This window comes from Acinonyx jubatus, chromosome E1 (assembly GCF_027475565.1).
Source record: "Acinonyx jubatus isolate Ajub_Pintada_27869175 chromosome E1, VMU_Ajub_asm_v1.0, whole genome shotgun sequence".
NCBI classification, from domain to species: domain Eukaryota; kingdom Metazoa; phylum Chordata; class Mammalia; order Carnivora; family Felidae; genus Acinonyx; species Acinonyx jubatus.
Window position 1 is genome coordinate 52,330,943 of NC_069397.1, and position 20,980 is coordinate 52,351,922.

At 49.3% G+C, this 20,980-nt stretch overlaps 1 protein-coding gene across 11 annotated transcripts in view; it reads right to left on the reverse strand.

Moving 5' to 3' along the window:
* The window catches only part of SLC39A11 (solute carrier family 39 member 11), a 422,497-nt gene that overhangs the window by 273,301 nt on the left and 128,216 nt on the right, over positions 1 to 20,980 (reverse strand). For 7 of the 11 annotated variants that reach the window (XR_008294188.1, XM_053212146.1, XM_027047966.2 and 4 more), the window contains one exon: positions 18,151 to 18,249. The exons of the other annotated variants lie outside the window; for them this stretch is intronic. Coding sequence is in view for 6 of the 7 variants with exons in the window: in XM_053212146.1 (XP_053068121.1) it covers positions 18,151 to 18,249 (99 nt within the window). In the remaining variant the exon portion in view is untranslated. The remainder of the gene's footprint in view (positions 1 to 18,150; positions 18,250 to 20,980) is intronic. 11 annotated transcript variants of the gene reach the window in all.

Genomic DNA, 20,980 nt, shown 5'->3' on the forward strand with positions numbered 1-20,980 from the left:
AGGTAGACTCATTTGGCCGGTTCTCAAACCTGGCCCAGACCCAGTCCGAAGAGCCCCCGTGAAGCTTTTTGGAAGTAGAAGCAGCTGAGCCCCACCTCAGGCCTCCTAAATCAGAATATCCAAGGGTCAGGTATGAGATGCCACTCGCCAGGCACTGGCCCACGGAACTTCCCAGGGCCCCTCAACCCTGGGATTCCATCGACCTGTAAAATGGGAATAATACAGAACCTCGCTCATAGGATTAAGGACTGAATGAGTTAACACACAGGCAGGCCTTAGAACAGCGCCTAGTATCTAATCACGCGGCAAGTGCTATCTAGCCCCAGATAGAAACTAAGGGATGACCTATTTACTATCCCCAACTGCAATGACTACAGCTTTCTGCTTTAAAAAAGGGGTGTCCCTAAACCAGAAGAGACTCCCATGAAAAGCAGCAGCCAGTTTCTGATCTGTTTCTTTGTTAGCTGAGCAGACTTAAAACAAATGAAAAAGTCCCCAGACCTGTGTTTTGTTTTAAATAGCCAAGTGTTCATTTTGCAACAAGAGCTATTTTTCATTTTAGGAAATCAAAGCCTTTTTTTAAGGTTAACTATAACCGTCAATTTTTTTTTTTTTTTACAGGAGATTCTACCTTGTCAATGATTTTCGCTTTTAAAAATGGAAGTGCCATATTGGAAAAAAAATGTCTCCCCCAAGTCAGTTACATTGAAAAGCCTAGAGAGGAAAACAGCCAGCCAAAAAAATCAAATACACATTTGAACTGAATACACGTTTCTCCAAAGATGACATACAAATGGCCAACAAGCAGAGGAAAAGATGCTCAACATCACAATCATCAGAAGACTACAAAACCACAAAGATATGTCATCTCACACTGAGGACGGCTACTACCAAAAACAAAATAAAACAAAACAAAACAGAAAATGGCAGTGCTGGTGAAGCTATGGAGAAAATGGAAACCTTGCGCACTGTTGGTGAGACTGTACAATCGCACCATTGCTATGAAAAATAGCACGGCAATTCCTTAAAGAATTAAAAACAAAACTACCACCATGTGACCCAGAAATACCTTTTGTGAGTTTCAAAAGAATTAAAAGCAGGGTCTCAAGGAGAGCCCGCCGATCCCCTGTCAAAGACATCGTTTCCCCCTTCCCTTCGATGTCAGTAACACTCTCGCGTTCAAAACAGCACTACTCACAATAGCGAAGAGGTGGAAACAGCCCAAACATTCATCAGCAGATGGGAGGGTAAACTAAATGTGGCATATCCATACAGTGGACTACTACTCGGCCTGAAAGAGGAAGAGAATTCCGACACCAGCTACAACCTGGATGAACCTTGAGGACATTATCCTAAGTGAAATAAGCCAGACAAATACTATATGTGGTTCCACACTCACGGGAGATCTAAAGTAGCGAAATTCATAGAAATAGGAAGTAGGAGGGTGGTTACCGGGGGCTGGAGGTGGGGGCAGGGAGAGAACGGGGAGGTGCTGCTAAATGCATACGGTTTCAGAGCTGGAAGATGAAAAAGGTCTGCAGATCAGTTTCACGATAAGGTGAGCATACTGCATGCTACTGTACCGAACCCTAAAAATAAGATGGGCAATTTCACGTTATGTGTTGTTGCTGTTTTTACCACAGTAAACAAAAAGAAAAACAAAGCAACGACAACAAAGAGAACAGCAGACCGTGATCACTAACTGCTAGAGGCTGGCGTTCCACAGCACAGCCGGATCTTGGATCCTTTTTACAGTGTTTTCCTTACTCTGGTATTGCCTTTCCTCTAATTGTTGAATCCTTTTATTTGTAATGAAGTGATTTTTACGGGGATAACAAGGAACAAGGAGCAGGCAGTACAAGCTTCTCTTAAATTGCTTGGAGGAACTATCATGCCTTTTAACTCGGTAATAGCAAGCATATAAATATTCCATTTATGTCAAATCATTCTGCTTACAAGAATATGCGAGATATGTCTTAAGGATATAGATTACCTTTCAGCAATCCAGACTGGTATCTTTGTTTTTGCCTTTTAAGAGAATTTTTAAAGGGCATCTACTGTTCTAGGAAATTACCATTGTACTTGGGAAGTATGTTAACTTAAAATGACAGTCTGCCATGCGTCCTGACCTCCTCTACTTGCTCAAGCCAGGCTACGAGTGAAGATAGCTTTTTCTTATTCCACGGTTTCAAAATGTAGACTTTCACGTTTATTAAGAGAAAAGTAATGAATTCCCACCTTGAAAATTAAACACAGACCATTGCAATAGACTATCCATCAGCATTCGAGTCCTGGGATACCGGTCTTCCAGCAAAGGGCTTCACATATGGATTATCATAAAACTTAATTATTTGGGGGACATTACTGTCACCTAAGAGACAATGAATGTTCTTCTAAGAGGTTCTCCAGTAATTTCTTTTGTCTTCATCACCAGAGCAATTTTCTCTTTTGATGAGAACTCATCCTAAATCACCCAGCATAAAAATGGATAATGCCACACGTATTATCAGACTATTTGCAGATGACGCTGTAAATGGCTTATCCGTCTCATTACATGACAAGTGTAACATCACAAATACCCCACCTCAAGGCAAGCAGGAAGCTGAAAACTTAATTAAACAAGATAAGAACTGATGCTGTGTGCTACCCTCGTGTCCTCCTTGGTTCCAAAGTTAGAACATTGAAATTCACACTAATGCAGGACCTTGATGACTACTACGGATAAACTACTACGATTGGTAATAAACTTTATAAACTCAAAGCCTGCCCAAATTTGGGCAACTTGATTCTCGGTAGTTATCAAAATTAGAAATGTAATCATTGTCACTAAAACTGACCAGGAAGAAAATACAGGAGATGCCCAAGTACAATGGTGTGAATATATTCAAAGAAGACATTTCCTACTTCCTTTTAATATCGGGATTTTGTAATTACCCTCCACCTCCCCTGACGTGCACCTGCACACACGTACATGCACACGGACACACACACACACATGCCTGCAGACACACGCATGCACTCTCTCTCACACCAAAATCTGGCAGATTTTTTTGTAGCCCACACACAAAAATTTAGAGTACTTGAATTACATGACCGCCAAAGGCCAGGGACCATTACTACAAAATGTGGGAGAGACGTGTTGGTAAAGATTACGTAAAAACATGAAGCCCACTGATCCACTGTCGAACACAATGGTTCCCCCTTCGCTTCAGTGTCATTTATTCTTATGATTTACAATGTTGTCTTTAGGTTTTAACACTGCTCCTTAAAGAACTATTTCAGAGATGCAGAAAAGCACAGAGAATAACAAGATTGAAATCCATGCACTCCCTACCTTAATTTAACAAAGGTAAACCTTTTACTATAGTTGATTCAAATTTTTTTTTAAGTTTATTTCTTTTTGAGAAAGTGTGAGCATGAGCGGGGGAGGGGCAGAGAAGGAAGGAGAGAGAGAATTCCAAGCAGACTTTGTACCGTCAGTATAGAGCCCAATGTGGTGCTCGATCTCACAAACCACGAGATCATAACCGGAGCCAAAATCAAGAGTTGGACGCTTAACCGACTGAGCCACCCAGGCGCCCCTGTTGATTCAGATTTTTAAAATAAAATTTTGCAAAAAGAATTGGAGCTGCCTCCACCACCACCCCCAACTAAGAGGCATTAAATTTCTGGAAAAGCTCATGAGTACCTTTCATAGCCATGTTTTTACACTTTTAATAGACACACCTAGGGGCGCCTGCGTGGCTCAGTCGGTTAAGCGGCCGGCTTTGGCTCAGGTCACCATCTCACGGTCCGTGAGTCCGAGCCCCGCGTCGGGCTCTGTGCTGACGGCTCAGAGCCTGGAGCCTGTTTCGGATTCTGTGTCTCCCTCTCTCTGACCCTCCCCTGTTCACGCTCTGTCTCTCCCTGTCTCAAAAATAAATAAAACGTTAAAAAAATTTAAAAAAAAAAATAATAGACACACCTATATATTCCTATAGGCCCATAAAAATAGACAATGTTATTTTATATAATTTCAAACATTAAATTTTTTTTAACATTTATTTATTTCTGAGAGACAAAGAGAGACAGAGCGTGAGCAGGGGAGGGGCAGAGAGAGAGGGAGACACAGAATCGGAAGCGGGCTCCAGGCTCCGAGCCGTCAGCCCAGAGCCCGTCGCGGGGCTCGAACCCACGAACCGTGAGATCGTGATCTGAGCCGAAGTAGGTCACTTAGCTGACTGAGCCACCCAGGCACCCCTGTAATTTCAAATGTTAAACACTATTTCACTTTATGCAGCGTTCTGCAACTTACTTTTGGTTTCTGCTCAACATGAGACATTTAGCCATGTCAAAATATAGATGCGGCTCATGCATTTTAACTGCTGTTTAGCATCCCATTTTGTGAATTCACCGCAATTTCATTACCCATTCTTCAGATGACTAGTATTTTATTTCCAATTCTTCACCATCATGAGACATGCTGCGATGAAACTTCCTGTGCATGGCTCCTCGTGTACCTTTGTGAGAACGTTTAGAGAGCACAGACCTGAAATGGGAATTATCTGGTCACGGGGTGTGTGCAGTCTTCGATTTTACTAGACATTTCCAAACTACTCGCTGTGATGGTTGTAATCGATCTGCACTCCCACCAACAGCACATGCAAGTCCCCATGTGCCCAGATCTTCCTCGGTCAGCACTTAGTTTTGTCCAACTTTTTTCATTTTTTGTTAAATATAATGGATGAGAATGTAAGTTGCGTTCCCCCAATTACCAGGGATGTGGAGCATCTTTTCATGTACTTGTTGGTCCTTCAGGGCTTCCTTCTCTGAATTCCTAACCTAATAGTTGGTTCGTTTTTTATTGAGTATGGGTTGTCCTTTTCTTGTCAATTTGCAGGAGATTTTTATATAAGCTAGACACCAAGACTTTGTCAGTTATATGCACCGTAAACATCTCACCGGCTTTCAGCTGATGGTATCTTAGGGTGCCTGGATAGCTAAGTCGGCTAAGTGTCCAACTTCAGCTCAGGTCATCGTCTCACAGTTCATGGATCCGAGCCCCCCACATCAGGCTCTGTGCCGACCTCTCAGAGCCTGGAGCCTGCTTCAGATTCTGTGTCTCCCTCTCTCTCTGCCCCTCCCCCAGTCGTTCCTCTCTCTCTCTCTCTCTCTCTCTCAAAAATAAACATTAAAAAAATGTTTTTAATAACTCGGTGGTGTCTTTGGTCACAGAGAAGTTTTTTTTTCAATGTTATCAAATTTTAAATGCTTCCTTTTTTTAAATTTTTTTTCAATGTTTATTTATTTTTGAGAGACAGAGAGAGACAGAGCGTGAGTAGGGGAGGGGCAGAGAGAGAGGGAGACATGGAATCCGAAGCAGGCTCCAGGCTCTGAGCTGTCAGTACAGAGCTCGACGCAGGGCTAGAACCCACGAACCGTGAGATCATGACCTGGGCCAAAGTCGAACGCCTAACCGACTGAGCCACCCAGGCACCCCGTTAAATGCCTCCTTTGATCATCCCTTGGTTACTCATTAGAAAAACCTGAAGAAGTTTTTAAACTGGGGGGGTTTAAAACAATAGAAATTTATTCTCCACAACTTCTGGGAGTCACAAGTCTAAAACGGAGGTGTGGCAGGGCTGTGCTACTTTTTTTTTTTTTTCAAGGAGAGAGAGACAGAGCATGAGCAGGGGAAGGGCAGAGAGAGGAGACACAGAATCCAAAGCGGGCTCCAGGCTCTGAGCCTTCAGCACAGAGCCCGACATGGGGCTCGAACCCACGAACTGCGAGATCGTGACCTGAGCCAAAGTTGGACGCTTCACTGACTGAGCCCCCCAGGCGCCCGTCTCTTCCTCTTCTTATAAGGACATCAGTCATACTGGACTCAGGGCCCACCCTACTCCAGCATGACTTCTACTTAACTGATTACATCTGCAAAGAGACCCTATTTCCGAGGAGAGTGACATTCTGAGTTTCTAGGAAAGACACAAATTTGGGGTTTCCTATTCAACCCAGTACAGCCGCCCCTCAACTTTGCACCCTGCCAGGTGACTGGCTCAGAGCGAAGGCAGACAACAGGCCTTTGGAGCAGAGCCACCCCACCCGTCTGCAGTCTTGCTACTTAGACACTTTGCTGACAGCGAGGAAATCAGTCCTTATTGACTGTTGTGTGTATGCGCTGAGGTTTCACGCTCCTGTACACTTTGGACCACAGCAACAAAGAGCCTGCTACAGTGTATCGTTATTTTTTTTCAAGGTTTATTTATTTGGGGGAGAGCGCAAGCAGGGGAGGGGCAGAGAGAGGGGGACAGAGGATCCGAAGCAGGCTCTGCACGCTGACAGGCTGACAGCAGTGAGCCTGGTGCGGGGCTTGAACTCACGAACCGCGAGATCACGGCCTGAGCCGAAGTCGGACGCTCAACCGACTGAGCCCCCCAGGCACCCCCCGCAGAACCTGTGTCTGCAATGCATACCCCACTTCCTATCAAGGCCATCTACCTGACAAATCCCAACCTCATCCTCAAGTCTAAACACAAGTACCAACTCCAGGAGCCTTCTGTGAATCCCTCAACAGACTGAGTCACTCTCAGTGCTCTCGCCTTATACTCTTTCCCATTATAGTAATTACTGCACTGTAATTGCTTGTTTACATAATTATAAGGCTTTTGATCCCTGGCACTAGCAAAATGCCTGGTTCCAAAATTTGGCGCTAAATGAATCATAGAAGAAAAAGGTCTGGTGGGAACAGGGCCGTCGGGGGTAGGGACAAAAGTGGGGGCAGAAGAGTCACGGCCCAGGTCACGGCCCAGGAAGGGAGACCACAAACACCGGCAAAAGTCTGCCAGTCCAGACGCCATCGACGTGTGATCTTGACACATGTGACCGCGTTGGGGTATTAGCCGCCCCTTCCCCCCGGATAAAAACTCGTGCGATCCCATCGAGCACGGAACAGAGTGGGGAAGGGAAGCAAAAGTCAGGGTCGGGGAGGTCCCTGCTGAAGCATCTCAGTGAAGAGGCAAGGAGAGCCAGCCTGCACAGGATTCGCAGACTCTGAGATAGAAAGGAACTGATGACATTTCTGTGACGATGACCACAGTGAGGGGTTAATTAGAGAAGAGTAGCAATTTTTTCAAGAGCTGGTAGGCAGCATTTTCCGCCACGGGCAGTGGGAATGGGGCATGGGCTAGAAGTGGCTCGGGGTCTCGCAGAGAAAGACAAGACGATAAAATGGCAATAGTGACTCATAGAAGGCACAGGTCTGCAAACACGAGTACAGCCCTATCTCCCTCGGGGAGGCCACTGGCCAACGGCTGGAGCCCTGGCATCCCGGGATGCATACTGCCAAGGGAAGAGAATTCGAGGGTCCTCATGACAACGCGGGTGTCCCCTTCTGGAGCGATCAATCATCCAAATTTCATTCCTCACCTTCTGTCTCTCATTGCCTCCTGCCGTCCTCAAAAATGTACTCATCTCCCAGCCCTGCCTTTGTCGGGAATGCAAGAACAGCTGATCTTCCCACTCCGCAGGCCTGCTGGGAAATGAATCAAAGCCAGGCAGGGCTCAAAGAGACCCTTTCCAGCCAGCAACCTCGCAGTGTTTAGCACTCAGCCGGGTAAGACCCTCTTGGGCTGCTAATTATTGACAAACCTGCTGAACACCTTGAAACCTCAACCATCAAAGGGTTCTCGTTACCAAGGCTTTGTTGAGCCCTTATATTTATTTTTTTCATATACTTTTTAAATATTTTAATGTTTATTTTTCTTATTTTTTTAAATGTTTATTTCTTTTTGAGACAGAGAGTCAGAGCATGAATGGGGTAGGGGCTGAGAGAAAGGGAGACACAGAATCGGAAGCAGGCTCCAGGCTCTGAGCTGTCTGCAGAGAGCCCGACGCGGGGCTCGAACCCACGGACCATGAGATCATGACCTGAGCTGAAGTCGGACGTTTAACTGACCGAGCCAGCCAGGTGCCGCGAGCCCTTACATTTAGAGGGAAGTTGATACGTGTGTGATGAGCACTTCCTAGGAGGTAATTCTCAGCCATTTCAGCATGTCGGGGATTGTGCACTTCTGGAAGAATCCACTGGAAGTCAGGAGCCCACTCCCTACTGTGGTGAACACTGCCCATGACCGTGGATGGATTTCTTTTATTTTGGTTGTGCTGTATCTGAACCCCGTGGTGTGTAGGGAACTGCCCGCTTTCTGACAGTTGATACAGAATGAAGACCTCTTCCCATAACAGGACCTGAAAACCTACAGACACCCAGTTTTACGATGGCGTAGCTGCAGCTGGGACACAGCCACATGACTGAGCTCCGCCAGTCAAAAGCACCCACGCTGGGCTGCCTGGAGGGCAGTGAAATCGGGCGGGGATCTCCCCCCTCCCCCCATCCCTCCTCCGTCCTTCTGGTGTTGGCTGATGCAAAAGTAGCGGCCACTGTAATCAAGTCGTGTATCTGGCCAAGACTCGGGCGCGGGGCAAAGTAGACGCATGGGCTGCCCCGGGGCCAGCGGTGCGTTGCTCATCAGAGCAGTGCGGTGACTTGGTTTTGGGTGGTGCTCTCGAAATCTGAGCCCTGAGCCTCGTTCTCCAGCTTCCCTCCTCTCTTGCCGACATTCTGGGAGCGGCACGGTAGCCTCTTACAAGCTCCACTTCCGTTCAGCCAGCCAGAAGCAGTGTCCGTTGCTTACAACCCAGAACCCTGACCCATGGGCCCAGTCCTTTTTAGACACAGGATCCCAGGGTTCCCGGGCCAACGGCCACCGGCTGAAATCCCCACCAGCCCGAGCGTCTGCTTCTACACCTCTGTAATCCTCGGGCTGAGGCCTTGCAAACTACGTTTTGGTCCCACCAGTCGTTCTTCGGTGGCTTCTGCCGGTGAGGGGACTAAAGGGAACCTCACAGGGCTTGAGGGGGGCCGTGCTCCTTCCTGTCTGCTGGCCGCTGCCCCTCCCGCAGCTCGTCTCCGCCACGGCAGTGACAACTCCTTCCAGTACTGTCGGCCGAATCCAACCCGGACTTTTCCCGGTACTTGTGGAACGAGCTTCACCGGGCCCCAGCCCACGACATCAACACCAGCCTGCCGGCACGTCCTCCTTGGACGCTAAGGGCCCCCCCGCCTCTAAGTTTTAATGATGCTGCCTTCTTCCTCGATTTCCTCAGCCCCAGGTGGTAAGAGCTACCACCTTTGAGGCCTTGGAGCCCTCTTTTTACCCTGGCTAACGACTCTGTACCCAGTGGGCAGTTCTTTATAGTGAAGTCTCTGTGTTCAAATGACGAGTGTGGTTTCTCTCCCAGACTGGACCCTGAGTGACACAGGATCCTAGCCTTAAGGAAAGCCAGTGTGAGTTGAGTAGCTCTTTTGCCGCCAGAGAGGAGAAATGAAAATGAGAAGGAATCAAAATTTACCCTCAAGTGAAGATTTAAGGTCTCAGAGACCCTAAAAACATAATCAATCAATCGATCGATCCATCAGTCAATGATTTTAAGGTCTCAGACTCCTCATCTCAAGGGGTGAGTCCTACACACACGGTGGTGCCAGGACCTCTGAGCCAGGGCTGAGGCGGCTGCAGGAACTGGCCCTGACCCCTGCGAGGGGCGAAGAAGGGCTGGGTCACCCCAGGCCTCTGACAATCGCCTCCACCACTGTCTTCGCTGCCCTAACAAAACCCCCCACACATGCTGTGGGGCTTGAACAACAGACATTTATTGCTCACAGCTCTGGAGGCTGACAGTCCAAGCTCAGGGTGCCCGCGGAATTGGGTGCTGACAAGGATCCTTGTGATATTGGGATTTGTAAGAAGAAATCGGTGTCTGGTCTTTGTCCCTGTTTCTGGCACAGGAGCTCTTTAAAAAAATACCCTTGGGAAGTCCTAAGCTGTAAGAGCGGATTAAGGTGTCTTGATATTCATGGCAAACCTCTTTCCAACACACCTGAGTTTATGTGAATGAGGTGACCTTTAGAAAGCACCTGGTTGCCAGGGGAACCAACCTAGAGAGGGCTGGAACTTTCAGCCCCATCCCCTGACCTCTGGGAAGCAGCCAGGGACTGGAGGTTGAATGGGTGACCTAATCAACCGTGCCCTTGTAATGAGATCTCCATAAAACCCCAAAGGCACAAGATGCAGAGAGCTTCCAGGGTGGCAGGGAGACGCGGAGGGCTGACGTGTGGGGAGCTCCCCGCACCTTCCCGTACCTTCCCTGCACTGCTGTACCATCTGGCTGTGAGTTTTATCGTTTTTCAACAGACCAGCGATCTCACAAGTACAGCTGACCCTTGGACAACATGGGTTGTGTGGGCCCAAATGACAGGCAGATTTTTTTCCATGGACAGAGCACGGCACCGTAAATGCATTTTTCTTCCTTGTGATTTTCTCTTCTTTTCTAATTTTTTTTAATGTTTACTCATTTTTGAGAGAGAGAGAGAGAGAGCGGGGTAGGAGCAGAAAGAGAAGGAGACACAAAATCCAAAGCAGGCTCCAGGCTCTGAGCTGTCAGCACAGAGCCCAACACGGGGTTCGAACCCCTGAACTGTGAGATCATGACCTGAGCCGAAGTCGGACGCTCAACCGACGGGAGCCACCCAGGCGCCCCATCCTTATGGTTTTCTTAATATTTTTTTTCCCTCCAGCTTACTTTACTAGAAGAATGCAGCACATAATATGTACAGCATCCAAAGTACGGATTAATCAACTGCTTGCGTTATCGATAAGGCTTTCTTTCAGTCAACACTGAGGCATGCTATTAGTTAAGTTTTGGAGGATTCACAAGTTACAAGGAAGGCCGCCTGGGTGGCTTCGTTGTTGAGCTTCTGACTTTGGCTCAGGCCATGACCTCAAAGTCCATGAGTTTGAGCCCCACATCGGGCTCTGTGCTGACAGCTCAGGGCCTGGAGGCTGCTTCGGATTCTGTCTCTCCCCCTCTCTCTGCCTATCCCCTGCTCCTGCCCTCTCTCTCTGTCTCTCTCTCTCTGTCTCTCTCTCTCTCTCTCTCTCAAAAATAAAAAACATTAAAAAAAACCTTTTTTTAAGTTACATGGGGCCTGCATGTATGTGGGGGAGAGGTTGGCACCACTAACATCTGCTCTGTTCAAGGGTCAAGTGCAAACTGTTTTCCTGAGCTCTGTGAGCTGCTTCAGCCGACTAATCAAATCCGAGGAGGGGGGATTGGGAACCTCGATCTATGGCTGCTCGACGATCAGGACACTGGCAGGTAGACAGATATCTCCAGGGAGATAGCGTCAGAACTGAGTTGAATTGTAGGGTACCCAGCGGGTGTTGGAGAACCCCTTGGCAGCATGGAGAAGACACACACCACGGAGCCTTCTTCCTGGGGGGCAGGCAGCCACCCTGCGTCCCCACGTGGCAGAGAGAGAGAGAGATCAAGCTCTCTGGTGCCGCTTCTCTTCTCGGAAGAGCACTAATCCCACCACTGAGGGCCCCACCCTTGAGGCCTCATCTGAACCTAATCATCTCCCAAAGACCTCACTCCGAATACCATCACCCTGGGGTTTAGGAGTTCATACGCTGGGGGCCGGGGGGAATGCCTAATTCAGTCCTGGCAACAACCCAGATGTCAAACCGGGGGCACAACCTGCTAGCAACCTGTTACATGAGTATGGTAAATCTAGTTACGGAAAGTGAAGGCATCAGGCAAGTTGAAGGTTTCTGCCTCACCTACTCAAATCACTTTGGCCTCTGAGTGGCCACTGGTCATTCTTCCTCTGAATAATCCATCTGAGAGAAAGACACCGCAGCTGGAGTGGCAAAGATGGGCTGTGGTCCTAAGGGTCCAGTTTTATGGGCAGAACTTTTCAACCCAATAGAAGAGAGGAGGGGCCATCTGCTTATAGGATATCCAAACATCTATGAGAGAACATGTCACTTTCTAGAACCCAGAGGCAAGACCAATGAACATCACAATGAAACCCTCCTCCTTTGAAGACGGCAAGCATACACAAACACATAGACACATCTCCCCCAACACACACACACACACACACACACACACGTTTTACTAAGCCTGGATCCCCAACAGCTTCCACATTTCCTGATGTAAGGGAACTGACATTTATTAAACACCTACTGTATGCCAGCCAACCTGTGTGGTAGGTACTCTGTAAGCATTATTGCCACCATCTCAGGTAGGATTCTATCCATTCTACAGATAAGGATACTGAGGCTCAGAGAGAGAAGTAGCTGTCGCAAGACAGGCGGCCCTAGGAATCCAGGGCGATTTGGTTCAACGCCCATGCCTGTTCCACTACAACATGTTGCCTCTAAAGAATCTTTATACCCACCTAGAAACGCAGACTAGGGTGGGGAGCATGGCGGTGTTAGATAGAATTAAGATACAATACATATAATGGCATAGTATTACCTAATGCCATTATGGAGGAGTATCCTTCTACGTCAGCATATAATATGCCTTCACAAAATATAGTATCATTATATAATATAAATAACCCACCTTTATCCCCAACTGTGATGTTGAACTAGCACTCTCTCAGCAAGAAAACCTAGCTTTAGCTGGCGCATCCCCAGGCTCATTACGTACAGGTCCTGCCTTAAATCGCTTCCGGGCATCTTCAGCGAGCCGGTCTCCTGGGACGCCACCAACTGCAATGGCACCGCCATATGGAAGCTTGATATTCAAGCAGCTTCTGACAAAATGGACGGGGTGGTGAGCAGAGTCAGGATCAGGGTGTCAGACGAAGCAAGGCGACCGCTTTCGCAAAAGGCTGCTGGGAGAATCGGGGGTGGTGGTAAGGGGGAGGTGGTAAGGGCAGTGGTAAAGGGGAGCATGTGCCAAAAGGTCTCCCAGGTGATTCTGGCGAGCCTGGAAATGTGCATCTCAGAGAACCGGATCCTCTCCCGTTTCATCCTGACACTGTCCCTTCGTCACCAGCAGAAAGTCCTTCTGTCCCTCTTTTCGGAGGCTTTTGCAATAGGAAAACTTGGCTTAGAAGGGAAAGAGAAAGGTATCTGAAGTGCAGTGAATTTGTCAAAAACACCTGAACAAAAAACAAGTTATGAGTAGCCTTAAGGCGGCCGTCACCACATCGGCTGCACATCGGAGCCTCTGTGGGGATGTGTTGCTTTAGGTATCGCGATCAGAAGCTCCAGAGGGAGGCTCAGGTGTTAGTCTTTTCCTAAAGCACCAAAGACGACTTCCCTGCTCCTTCCCACCTCCCCTCCCACCTCCCTGCTAACACACTTCCTGATCATACCCCTTCTTAGGCAAACATCAAGAAAGTACGGCCATGAAAACCTGTATAACGGATTCAAATTTCAGATTCGGTTTTTGGTTTTTTCACCTGCACGTTTAATTATCTCTGCCTCATGTTTGTTTTCTTCCAAGAAAGCGGCCAGTCACAGAGGGCACGGATCCGCTTCCAGAAAATAACTCACGGGGACAAAGTCCTTTAAAACTTGGAAGCTGTAGGGAGTTTTCACAAAGACGATCCCCTGCGATCTTCCCTACACCTTCATTTACTCATCCATCAGACGCCTCCTGGAGACCTACTGTGTGCCAGGCACTGTGCTGACTGGTGTGGAGGACACGGCGGGGACCAGAGCAGACTCATCCTTACCCACGCTCCTGCCTTCAGGCCCCCAAGGGATCGGGTCCACAGGTGAGCACAGCACGGGGAAGACGAGGGCCACACGGGAGAAGGGGCCAAGTGGAACCAAGACGAGGGGTGGTCAGGGAAGCTTCGCGAAGGAGGAACACACAAAGGGCATCCCGTGGGGTAAGCAGGAGAGAACAGTGTTCTGAGCTGTTTGCCAGTGCCACCGGGCTCGTAACGGTCACTTAGCTTCTGTGCTAGAGTCGGAACGCTTCCGTCTTACTCGGGTCAAGGTGAGGAAAGTCCTCTGATTGGAAAAAGGACGCTCCAGGGGGGATTGGCTATGATTCTGGAGCCCCGGTGTGCTCCTGCGACACAGGGATGAAGTCCCTTCCCCTCCGGCCACCCCTGAGACACAGGACAGAGAAACGAACTGCAGACTTCACACAGCACAGAGCATTTCTGGAGGGGGGTGCTGTATAACACCACACCACCGCTACCACAGAAATACGTTGTCGTTTCTCCCCGGGGCTCCACAGGGGGTGGCTGTCATCCGACTGTGTCCTAGGAACTGGCCAGACCACACCTCTGTGCCCACAGTTCCCTCCTCTGTTCTTCTCGGACACCAGAACCCTGACTGCCCTGGGGCTCGACTCTCCCCAGCCTTGGGGCCTACCATCGGCACCCGGATCCCATCCCGGAGGAGCCGGACAACCAGGGGTGTGGCCAGACTGCCAAGCTGGGGAAGGGCACGCCAGGCGCCTCGCCAGGGATGTCACTGTGAGTGACAGACACACAGGCTGCCACCCGTGGGAGGAAGGAGCTAACAGAGACGCGCACCCAATTCCGGCCCTGTAACCCTCTGCCACCATCCCCTGTGCCATAAGCTGGGCTCAACAGCTAGACTAGACACGTATTCAGTCCCAAGTTCATGGGAAAAAATAGGGAATCTAAGCACGGAGAGCAAATGCCAAGTTCTGGAAGGGTTTGCATTTAAGAATCAATCCCTGCCAGTTTATGGGGCACCCGGGTGGCTCAGTCGGTTGGGCGTCCGACTTTGGCTCGGGTCATGATCTCGCGGTCCGTGAGTTCGAGCCCCGCGTCGGGCTCTGTGCCGACAGTTTGGAGCCTGGAGCCTGCTTGGGATTCTGTGTCTCCCTCTCTCTCTGCCCCTCCCCGGCTCACACTGTGTCTCTCGCTCAAAATAATTAATAATGATAATAATAATAATAATAATAATAATAATAAACAACATTAAAAAAAATTTTTTTAATCCCTTCAAGTTTATTATAAAAACGAGAAGTGTTTAGCGCTTGCTTTCACGGTGCTCTATGGCCTCTACCGGAGCGACAGCTTACGTGTGCCCCCGTGCACGCACACGTGCGTGTTTTCACGCCAGACCCACCGAGGGTCCTCTGGGAAGACACAGCCTTGACGGAGGTTGGCCCCGAGCCCTCTGGTCAAAATCCGGAGCACACAGTCCCCGGTGCTCTGGGCCACTGGCTGCAAAGCTGCAGGCATTTTTCTGCAGCATTCACCACCCACCCCAGAAAGCGAGGGGGGCAAGCGGAGGGGAAGAGAGGGAGTTGGCGGTACGTGTATCCACGGCCAATCCTGCACCGCGAGACTGCGCACTGGCGACACCCGCGGTTTTCTCCAAGCAGCAGCAACCACCCCAGGCTAGACTGCTGCAACGCCCCTTGCAGCCCCTGTGCACACCGGCAGGACCGAAATCGACACCCGAGCATCTTCCTGAAAGTCGCAGGAGGCTGCAGAATGCATCGCAGGCCCAAGTATGGCTCCCACTTGCACCTTGGGACCCAGGGGGGCCTGAATGCCACTCTCTCCAGATACCGCGTGCCGGAGGGCCTCCAGCCTCAGTGCGTCAAGAGCTCCCCAGGGCGATGCAATCTCCTGCCCGTTGCTTAAAAGACTCAAAACCGCTGTTAGGGAAGCCCTCCGAAAGACCACCTTTCCACAGCGCTCTCCAGCCAGGGCTCACACGCTGTTGCTTCTGTTGCTGGCTACCTTACGGGTTTGCTCCACCAGGAACTAAAGTATTCATTAGTGCCGCGTACCGGTTAGTGAGCTTGGCTGCTCAGGGTACGTGCTCAGTCAGCCTGCCCATTCCGGTGCAGGACTGCAGCGGGTTCTTGTTCAAGACACCCAGTCCCTAAACGGATGGCCTCCACTGACATCCACGGATGAGCTCTGTGTCTGCCTACCCGAGTCACCTCTCAATCTTAGTACCGTAAGTACCAAAAGAAACTGAGGGAACTTTGTTATGGGCTGAACTGCGTCCCCTAAAATCCTTACGTTGAAGCCTTAAACCCTGTGCCTCACAATGGGGCTGTAATTGGAGACAGGGTCTTGAAAGAGGTCGTTAAGAAAGAAACAAGACCGTTAGGATGGGCCCTGATCCGATCCGACTGGTGTCCATATGAGAGGAAATTTGGACACACAGGGAGATGCCAGGGACGCACCTGCGCAGAAGAGAGACCACGTGAGGGCACGGCGACAAGACAGCATCTCCGAGCCAAGGAGAGAAGAAGACACAGGAGAAACCCACGCTGCAGACACACTGATCCCGGAGTTCCAGCCCCCAGAACTGGAAGCAGATACATTTCTGTCGTCTAAGCCACCTGGTCTGTACGATGCTCTGACAGACTTAGGAAATGGACACAGAAGCGCAGAAAGTTAAGCAATATGCCCATGTGCAAAACCTCCTTCCTCTTTGACCTGATTCTGTAGACACTGGAGGTGCCCCATCCACCCCACGCCCCAGCCCCTGCACCGGGGGCTCTCCCCAGCCCAGCCAAGATGCCAACAACCGATCGAGCCTGGGATGCGCCTTCCAGTGTCAAACAGAATTGCATCTGCCACAGCCCAACCAAGTAGGAGAAAGAAGGAAGCACTGGCAACTGAGGCAGAGAGCCAACCTTTGCTACGGAGCTAGTTGGGCTCATCAGACGGTGCCAGGCTTGTGCTACAGACTCCCAGGTGGTTCCTACGGCAGTACTCCTTTTTTTGTAAGACAGTCTTGCCATCCCCGCCCCACCCCCATCTTCTCTCTGTAAGGTGTTCTTTCTTTGGTGAGGTAGAATCGGAATGCTAAAGATGAAGAGAATCCGTGGAGAAGAAAAGCATCCGAACCCTCCTGGGGGGGGGGGGGAGGGGAACGGAATAATCGCCTCCTGCAACGTCTGTCACTTCCAGACACTTGTCATAGGTGGTCCCTCATAGCAACTCCCGCCAACCAACGTGGACGTCGGCAAAAGTTGGACGCGTGTTACAAGTATGTGCACACGCTGCTCGTTCAAGTTTTCAGCAGAGCCATCTTCTTGCCGTTACAGAGAACACGAAGAGACACTTAACAGGACTGGGGACACAGAGAAATTGGGGGCAGAGATAAAGAGGGGGCAGAGAAGAAGGTAGGACCCCCACTGCTTATGAACTTGACCTGCCCCCCCCCCCCCCCCGAGCCTGTCTGGGCAGGACCACCAGCCAGCCTCTCTCAGATGAGAGATCTCAGATGGAATCAGATTCCCACCAGCTCCCCTTCCCCCTGCAGTCTTCGGGCAGCCTCCTCAAGGGAGAGGAGGGAGGGGGTGGGGAGCACACAGCTCCCAGGGAGAAGGCTGCCAAGACAGAACGCAAGCTGAAAAAAGCAAGTAGCAACAACACAGACAGTATGTTACCATTTGTTTTTCAGAAAACACAAAACAAAATTACATTTCCAGATGTACATGTATACATACGTAATAGCACGGAGGGATCTAGCTACTCGATGATGGGGAAATCACCCGGCAAACTACATACATACAAGTTAGGTGGTGGGGTGCTGCATAGGTATTAAAATGACTGCAGATAAAAGTCATTTCAAATTTAAAAGTAACACACAAGAGGGGCGCCTGGGTGGCTCAGTCGGTTAAGCGGCCGATTTCAGCTCAGGTCACGATCTCGTGGTCTATGAATTCCTGCCCCACGTCAGGCTCTGGGCTGACAGCTCAGAGCCTGGAGCCTCCTTCAGATTCTGTGTCTCCCTCTCTCTCTGCTCCTCCCCCGCTCACACTCTCTCTCTCTCAAAAATAAATAAACATTAAAAAAAAATTTTTTAAATAACACACAAGAGAATGCACAGTTTCCAATGGTATAAAACTGCATGCACACACATTCACGAGAGAAGGGAGCTCTAAATGAGGCAGAGCTGGGACTGCTCTAGAGAGGATTGAAAGCACACTCGGGCGATACAAGCAAAGGGAGAACGTGTTTCTATTTCACTGTTTAAAACACACAACCTAATTCATTTTCTTGCAGAAAGAAAAGAGAAAAAAAAATCTGGAAGGATACCCCCTAAACTAATAACAACGGTTGGTGTGGGAAAGGACAGGAAGATGGAAATGTCATCGTCCACTCAGGCTGCTATAAAAAATGACGAGAGCAGCTCCCAGCTGGCTCAGTCGGTGGAGTGCATGGCTCTTGATCTCAGGGTTGGGGGTTCAAGCCCCATGCTGGGTGTAGAGATTACTTAAAAAAATAAGACCTATTTAAAAATGACTATAAGCAGAGTGGCTTATGTGCGACAAAAATGGATTTCTCACAGTTCTGGAGGCTGGGAAGTCCCACATCAAAGCGCTGGAAGAATCCGTGTCTGGTTTCTTGTTCCTAGACTGTGTCCGTGTGTCCCCATGTGTCCTCACCTGCCAGGGGTGGCAAGGAGCTCTTGGGAACCTCTTTATAAGGGCACTGAGCCCACTGTAAGGGCAGCACACTCGTGACCTGATCGCCTCCAGAAGGCCCCACCTCCTAAAACCATCGCATTGGGGGTTAGGATTTCGCCACATGAATTAGAGGGGGACACAGTCTATAGCATGAAGGGAATTTCACATAAGGTTTTTTTGTTGTTGTTTTTTAGTTTTTATGGTGAGATTTTTGTGTTGTATTGATGTAATAGTAATGGGATTAAAAAGAAAGACAGGAGGCCTTGGAAACACACACCCTACCGTCCTTCCCAACCCTACCCTTCTACCCACCAGTAGAAAATCACTGCTTTAAATTCAAGGTGAAGGCTTCCCACCTGCTGCTATCCTTACCTTCATATAGAAGTAAAACTGCAAAGATCATAAAAAGGCCAATGTCTCCAAAGAGCTCTTTAGTATCCATTCTGTCTCTCCCTGGGGCCTCCAAAGGGAGCCCTGGGCTTGGGCTGGTCCCAGTCACATGTACCAGCCCCCTCTGGCCAGCCTTCTTCCTGAGGTCTAGGAGGTGGCACCTGTGTGCCTACCCCCAGCCTCCTCCCCTCTCCCATTAAGACACCATTTGGCAGGGGCACCTGGGTGGCTCAGGCAATTAATTAAGTGTCTGACTCTTGAGTTCAGCTCAGGTCATGATCTCACAGTTCATGAGTTCTAGTCCCTTGTCGGGCTCTGTGCTGACGGTGTGGAGCCTGCTTGGGATTCTCTGTCTCCCTCTCTCTCCACCCTGTGCTCGCGTTCTCTCTCTCTCTCTCTCTCTCTCTCTCTCTCTCTCTCTCAAAAATAAATAAATTTAATTAAAAAAACAAAGACACCATTTGGCAAAATCTCCGTAAACCTCTGTGAGCTCATTGCCCATGAACAGTTACTGCCTGAGCTTTCTCTGCTTTACTTCCCGATAAAGAAAAGAAAACAAATATCCAGTTCAGGGAGCGATTTGATGTATCTGAAGTTAACAAAGCCACAACAGGGTTAACCTGACAGGCTGTTAGGAGTAAAACCCTTTTCATGAGCAATACTTTGCTTGGGCTGCAAAAGGGCAACAAATAAATGTGAAAGGCTGCATGAACAGAAATGGAGTGGGTTGCTAACCATCTCCTTCCCATAAACCCAGGAGTCTGGGCTCCCAAACTGCCTTCTCAGCTGCCTGAGACCACTACCTTCCCTGGGGGTGCTCAATCAGTGTGGGACCACCACCTGGACTCCAGGTCAAAACCCATGAACTCAGATTCCAGAAAGCATCTTCGACAGATCCAAGCTGCTGCCCTTTCTGAGTCTGGAAAGCAAATTAGCAGTGAAATCCAGGAAACCTCGTCCTGTCTCAGAGTGATGGCGGGTCGGGCTTCAAAGCACCACTCGCCAATGGCAGCATCTGTATTCGGTGACTATAGCAATTATAAATCATTCTTATCCTTTTATAAGACCTTCCAAGGCAAATTCCCCTTCTCATATCAATGGCCAGAATTAATTTCTTTTAAAATGTCCTAGAACACAGGCGCCTGCCTGGGTGGCTCAGTCGGTTAAGTGTCCGACTTCAGCTCAGGTCATGATCTCACGGTTCGTGGGTTCGAACCCCGCATCGGGCTCCATGCTGACGGCTCAGAGCCTGGAGCCTGCTTCAGACTCTATGTCTCCTTCTCTGCCCCTCCTCCATTCATGCTCTGTCTCTCTCACTTGCTCCTCTCCCTCAAAAATAAATAAACATTAAAAAAAATTTTTTTTATTTAGCGTCCTAGAACAGATGTTTACTCTCAGGCTGATCTTTCTGCTGATTAGCGAGCTTCTGAGCATTAACGGTTATTATGTCCTTTCTCAAGCCCCTTCGAGTTCTCTCCCTGGATGCTCCGCTGCCACTCCCAAGCCATTCCTAATTTTCTGTACAGTCTGTCCAAGACTTTTCCCTGGGATCTTCTCCATATTCAAAGCATATATTAGAACAGACATCAAGCAAAAGGTTAAAAAAATGTGCTGCTGCCTGGTGCCAATTAGCCAATGACTATTTACACTGCCCAGAGAAAGTCCCCACGTTCAGACAGCTGATCAAATATAGCTGGGGACCTCCTGCCCGCCCCCAGTATCAGTGAGCAGTGGCCCATCATGAGTGCAAAGAGCCCTCTACAAGAGACTCTCTTAGAAGCCCAGTGGGGACTAGGTAGGAAGGGCAGAATGAGACCCAGCGGGGGCTGTGCAGAGCCGCTGAGCCAGCCCCTGGACTGCTATTGCAAGAGTTAAGGCCGTTGGCTGTCAGATCTTCCTGCCAGGGCCAGTAGAATACATCCCAACAGCAAGTTCACACATTACTAGGGTGGATTTGAGAGCAGAATATGGCAGCCCACACAGGAGACCTCTCAAAGTCATTATCATGCAACATAATGAACAGCAAGGAAGCCAAGGGTCCAGGGGGCAGAAAGTGACACTGACATTCAAGCTCTCGATAAAAAAAAAAAAAAAAAAAATGACACATGGTCTTTCCTCCAAGACAATATCATGCCTCTCCACCCAACCATCACATCCAGCTCTCTGGTCCAGAGGCTGGTCCTTCTGGGACATGAGTAATCAGCTTCTCACCAGCCCCAGGGTCAGGTTCCCAAGAACCCGGCCTTCTCTCTCTCCGGTCAGGAATTTAAGGCAAGAAAGAGGACAGGAAGGCAGGGAAGACAATGTCAGAGTACCTCTT